The sequence below is a fragment of the Cenococcum geophilum genome (assembly GCF_001692895.1).
Source record: "Cenococcum geophilum 1.58 unplaced genomic scaffold K441scaffold_8, whole genome shotgun sequence".
Classification (NCBI taxonomy): Eukaryota; Fungi; Ascomycota; class Dothideomycetes; order Gloniales; family Gloniaceae; genus Cenococcum; species Cenococcum geophilum.
Window position 1 is genome coordinate 1,332,004 of NW_027137566.1, and position 6,627 is coordinate 1,338,630.

The window sequence follows — 6,627 nt, forward strand, 5'->3', positions numbered from 1 at the left end:
GGTTTTAGTTTAGGTAATAAGCTCTAGCGTGCGTTATCTTTACTTATACGTAAGCGGCATTTACTAACGCGTTATAGTTAAGTTTATAGTTGCTAATATTAGTAACATTACGTGGAACCCTTCTTTCTTTAATAACCTTAGGATTCCTACTTAGCAGAAGGAGATTATTTAAGCTTTTAGTAAAACCTACTTATTTTAGGACTCTTACCCTATTTTAGATAACTTTATATTAGGCAAAGGGCGCGGACTCGTTACCCTCCTATAGTATATTACTATACCTTCTCTTATAATATTAGTTACACTATTATCTACTAAGATAGGCAAATTAGTGGGCCGCCTGGTGTTGGTAAGACCTTAACAGTAGAGGCGATATTAGAATACCTTAGGAGACTACATTACATTATACGTCTCTATTCCCTTATAATTACGGCTCTTTTTAACTAAGTAGATCTCTGCTAGAGAATTAGGTATGATCGTAAATGCACTTAAGGAGAGGCTTTCTTATATCTTTAAGATAGTAACTTATTAGAAAGCCACTCTGCTCCTTAATAAGGCGGACGTATTTATGGAACAGCGTGCTACTAATAATATCCATCGCAATGCCCTTATTTGTGTATTCTTGCGTAAGCTTAAATACTATAAAGGAATCTTATTTCTTATAACTAACTGGGTAAAGACGATTAACGAAGCTATTATAAGTAGAATATACCTCGCGCTCTGGTACGGTCCATTAGATTAAAACGCTTAAGAGGCAGTTTAGAGGAGTTTCCTTAATAAGGCGAGCACGACAAAAGGAGCCATAGATTTTATGGAAAAGGACCTCGATATTCTAGTAGGGAAGGATCTTAATGGCTGAGAGGTAAGAGCCTTTGCGTCTATAGTAAAGCCAAGCTAATTAATTTTCCAATCTAGATTAAAAATGCTATTTTTACGGCTTAAGCATTAGCTAGCTATAAAGAGACGTAAGTGTCCTTATTATATCTAGAATTCGCTATTAGTGCGAACGTAGAATTTTAGTGTAATTTTATAGGAGGAGGCAAGTTTAATAATATATAGTCCTACGCTTAGCTCTCTTAAATTTACTAGGGTATTAGGAGTCTATAGAATGCATACCTTTTTGGCGCGTAGGTAGATATACGTTTAGGATTTAGCTATCTTTTTCTTTTCTTCTTTATATTTTCTCTTATTTATACTTGTTAATAGTTAGAGGCAGTATATTACTTAATTATACTGTTTATTAGCTAGTAATATATATATATATATATCCCAATAACTTTGCGTTATATAGCTTTAACGTAATATAGATATATAGCCTTAATCCCAAAACGTGGAATCTAATATTACTGGAGAGAGTTGGTTACATAAGCGGGTTTCTATTAAAAATAAGATAGAGAAACTAGAACTTTATTATTTTCCTAGATATACTATCTATACAGGATGGCGTAGAAAATAAGAAAAGAAAAGCTAGTAATTTTAAACGGTTTTAAATAAAGTTCTATATAGGATAGAAAATAATAAAAGTATTCTTTTTATAGCTACTTTTCCCGTATAAGAGGATATTAAAAGAGGTATTTAAAAGCTGGATATAAAAAGAGAATTTTAGTAGAAATCCTGTATAAAACATTATCTTTTATAAATATATTTTTAAAATGGAATACAAATTCCAGTTTCTATAAGATTTTTTATTAAATTATTCCGTATAGGATATTATAGGAAATAGGATATAAAATCTAGGAAATTAAATTTTAATATAGGATTAAAATATAGTAGATTATTATATTTATTAGCTGTTTATACTATATAGATAAAATTAAAAACTATATAGGCGAATTGCTAGTAGATCTAGGAATAGGAGAACGGAAGCTATAGGGTATTGGTTCCTATACGGGAGAGGAAAACGTAGCTAGTGGCTCCTGTAGGGGAGCTAAAGCCGTATAGGAATATAAGCCGTAGGGGATTGGTTTCTATAGGGCGGTGGAATACGTGGGCATTAGTACCTATAGGGGATTCGTTAGTATAGGGGATTTGTTAGCGTAGGGGATTTATTAGTGCAGGGGAGTGGATCCCATAGGGGAGTAGATCCCGTAGGGGATTTGTTAAAGTAGGGGATTGTATTCTGTAGGGGATTATTAGGAGTAGGGGATTGGTTCCTATAGGGCGGCGAAATATATAGGCATTAGCTCCCGTAGGGGATTTGTTTGAGTAAGGGACTTATTTAAGTAGGGGATTGGCTAGAGTAAGGGATTAATTCTTCTATAGCCTCTATTTAGGCGGTATAAGGCGGCTTCTAATAGGCTAGGGAGTAGATTATATATTTTATGGAAATATAAAGCCTATATAGGATAGTGGGGTATAGGGACCTAATGATTTAGCGGAAGATTAGGTTATCTACTTTCCTAGGTTTATTTAGCCTAGGCGACTCGCCCTACGCTGTTTTATATGCGTTTCGACTAAAGGTTGCTGCTTGGCCTTAGCCGCCCAAATCTCCGCAAAACTTCACTTATATAGTGGAAGAGTAATAAAATATTATTTTATTTACTCTATAAGCACCTTTAGATCCTTCCTTACTTCCTAAAGCACCTCCTTTATTTAAGAAGGAAGTTTTTTATTATTTCCCTTTTGCCTCCTACCGCCTAGAAATACTACCTTCCGCAATTTATTAACCTAAGGGATTAGTGGCTGATAGTACGGTAAAAAGTTATTATCTATACTCTTAAGAAAATCCCCTTCGTTGTTTATAATACTTTTTTTTAAACCTACTAACTTCCTATTACTCTTGTAGTTCTAATACTTAAACTCTATTAGCCTAATGTCTTTACCTAGCTTATTATAGTAAATGCAGATCTAGAATAGCATCTAAAAGAACGACTTAAAATTATACTAAGCTAAGTATATCTTGCCTAGGAGTACTCTAATCGCCATAAACGCTTTTGTGCTGGTCTTGCCCCGCGCTTCTAAAGGCCCTTTCCGCTGCTCTTTAATCGTAAGATTAAAGTCAATTAAAAATGCCAGCTAAGAAGGATTATTATCTTTCTTGTTTATTATAAGGTTGCCTATTAAAATGTTATATTAGATAATACCGGCCCGCGTATATAAAGACTCGTATCCTTTAATGCTACCCTTTAGTATAGTAAGCATTATAGCCTAAGAGCTTGCCTTATAAAGAGGCTTCCTATAATTACTAGTAATAACGCGTTAGTATACACGATTCTGTATAATAGGGCGCTTAGTTAGAGAGGTTGAATACAGGCGCTTACCGGGCGGTAATAGGGCGCTGTAGCTAGAAGACCTCTTTTTACTAGAACTTTGACCTTTTTTTGTACTTCCTTACACTTTAGCTAGTCTTAGAGGCATTATTAGGCCTTCTAGCTTATAGTTTATCGCTTTTGTAATATCTAGCCCCTTATGGATATTAAAGATGTCATTATCTTGTCTACTTACGCGAATAGTCTTATAGTAATAGTACCTGGCCACGTTAACTACTCCCTTCTTTAATATCTTATGTAGTAGTTTGCCTTCTTCCTTACGCTCTAGGTACTGCTACAAGTCTTTAATAATAAGGGGTATCTTAGGTGTCCCCTTACGGTGTGCTTTTTAATAAGTAGTTGCTTAACCAGCGATATAGCGTGCCCGCTTTATAGGTTTGTTAAGGATAAGACGCTTAGTCTGATCATTACGTATAACCTTAATATATCACTTACTGTCCGATATTAGAATAGTAGGGTTAAACTTAAGCTACTCCTTATTTATCTAGAGAAATCCTAGCATTGCTAAGGTAAATTATAGTCCGTCTTTATTAATATTGAATGGTGATAATACGATGCCTTTTACCTGGTTATACTCCTATAGACGCATAATAGATCTATAGAGGGTAAAGCCTAGGATAAAGCGACGAGTGTTCTAAGCGGCAAAGACTTCTCTTATATATTTCCCTAAATTGAACCGTGCCTTTAAGGCTATATTAGTGTTTGGATTACTCTTTAGCTCTCCTAGCACAAGTATATGTAACTAATGGCATTAGGAGCTTTCGCCGGCTATTAGATCGTCTATAAAGCCGATATTTAGCTTTTAGTCGGCCGTAGATCCTTATAAGGGCTGCTAAGTATGCTCTACTAGTCTTTATTATACCTTTAGAACGAACCCGTGCTCCTTTACGAAGTCCAGAAATGATATAATTAGCTTGTTAAACCACTTTAGGACTTTACGTTCTTTCGCGCCTTTAGGCTAGTTACGCCAGCCGCCTTTAGCGTATAGTGGATTGTCCCCTTCCTTGCATTTCTTGAAAACGGCAGCGCTTACCTCTTTAAGACCTTTTACTCCCCTAAAGAATACTTTATATAAGCTAGGAATCCTTACGTAAAGAGGGCCTAGCTTCTCCTTTAGAACATTATCTATATATTTCCTGTATTTGGACGAGTTGGCAAAGCTGCTTGTATTGCGTTAATATAGGGTTTAAATATAAAATGGTAGCGGTTAGGGGGGAGGCGTAAACTCTATAATAGTAGCGTATACCTTTTCCTAGATGACCTTATTAGGTTTAATATAAAGGATTGCATTTAGAAGAGGTAGGAACTATTCTATATTAAAGTCGTTAGAATTAACTGCTGAATTAAGTCTCGATAGATTACCAAAGAGGTTTTTATTGCCGCTGTAGGATGGTAATAAACGAGAAGCGGGAAGGCTTTATAGAGCTAGTATTAGATTAAGCAAAATATCCTTTAGTTCTGCGAGCGTTAGATAGAGCTTATACTAGGTAAATTAACGGTTACCTTTATTACTTATCTAACGCGACGCATCTAAAGAGTTAGAGACACCTAGATCCTTATAAGTCGAGTTAAATAAATTACGAAAACTATTTAGTCCCTCTTTAATAGGTTTTATTTTAATTATCTCTAATTTAGAGAGATTCGCTATTACGGGAGAACGTACTAAGAGCTACGTCGGGAGGGCCGACGTGGTAGGCAGGTTGGTAGGCGATAAGGGGAGATAAAAGAGGTAGACGGTATAATGGCAGAGATGTAAGCAAGTGTAGGGAGGTTAAAGACACGTCGGTAGTGTCTTGTAATGAGGGAATAACTAGGGAGAAAAGTATAAAGGAAGTAAGGTGCGAGCGAATCCAGGAAGGATTAAAGATTGGGCGCGGAAAAGTTAAGCTGATCTGATATGGCTTAGACTAAGGCTTCGTAGGGCTTAGTTAAATGCTAAGCTACGATAACCCAAAATGCGACGTTTTCAGCGAAGCTCTTATGCAGCGAGGCTGAAGTGGCGCCTGAGAACGCTAACGAATGATTACTAGTTCTGAAATGAGCTAAATCTAATATGCCAAATATGGATACAGTTAACCTTTTTTTATAGCGGTTAATTGACCTATTTCTTAAAAACAGGTTCTAGTTCTTAGAACTAGATCTAGTATACGCGGACTCCTCCTTCGCTAGTATATATTGCAAGGGAAACGTATTATTATTACTATCTCCTTAGCAACGCCTTATTTATTCCCTTTAGAATATAACTCTCACCAGGTCTATTTTATATAGGTAATAAGTGTTTATCTCCATTTATTTGCACTAAATATAAAAATCCCCTATAACACACCCCTTAAAATTAGATTAAATTGATAGCAATTCCCTCCTAAGTTGGTTAGGTTTTAATATATCTTATTAGCTCTAGGGCATTATAAACCTTATTACTTCTTTAAGAGAAGCTAACCGTAACAAGTATTATAGTAAAGGTCGTCCTATTAATTATGGCGTGTAGCTATAAGCTTCGCCGTCTTCTGCTTATTACATTAATAGTATATAAAACTAGTAGACGAAGCAAGCTAATGCAATGTTTATTTACCTCGTAGTTTATATTACTTTACTACTTCAAACGAGGGCGGTACTATATTTTGGTTGCTGGGTTTCTAAAGAATGCCGGTAACGTTAGTGTCTTAGGAGGACTCTAAAGCTATTTTCTTTATAAGAGGATGTGTAGATAAAATATGCTAAATTTTAGAGGGTAGTAGGAGTATAAATACCGCTCCTTACGTTTTTATAACGCTAAGGCCGAAGAGCGGAAATTCTTAGGCATGACTAAATCGTAATTATATTAAAGCTTATCCACAACCTAGGCTCTAAGGCGTATATCCTTCTCTAACGTATCTTATAGCGCTTAGTATTCGTCTGGCGATATGTAAATACGCTTTTAAGTGTTATCCTATAATCGGCCTTAGTAGTGTAGTTGTATAAGGCTAAGTAGGTGGCGAATACGGTGAAAAAGAGGTTGTAAAGAAGAGGCGATAAGGACCGTAGCCGGTGGAGAGATTGGTAGAGGTGTTGCTGGGTTTTTAAGTACTAAAAGAGTTGGGCTCTCTCGCGGTAATAGGAGGAAGCTTGGCCAATATAGTAAATTGCAATAATGCGCTGCCGGTGTTTATAACATTATTTAGATGAAGAGGTAGGGATATACGTAGGGTGGAATTAATAAGAAAAATTGTTGTGGTTAAAGAGACGGAGATACGCTAAGCCTTATTTATTTTTATAGTGGTTAATCTAAAATAGGAATTAGGATCTGGTCTTTAGAATTGGATCTAGTTTTTAGGATTGTAATTTAAGCCGGAACCTAGAATTGGGATATAGTCTTTAAAAT

General features: G+C 35.7%; 1 protein-coding gene across 1 annotated transcript; it reads left to right on the forward strand.

Moving 5' to 3' along the window:
• Positions 1-532: 532 nt before the first annotated feature.
• K441DRAFT_545547 (uncharacterized protein) lies at positions 533-739 on the forward strand (the record flags this gene model as incomplete). Its single annotated transcript, XM_067642813.1, has 1 exon — positions 533-739. A coding segment is annotated over one exon (207 nt), but the record flags the coding sequence as incomplete, so codon positions are not given.
• Between the last annotated feature and the right edge of the window lie 5,888 nt (positions 740-6,627).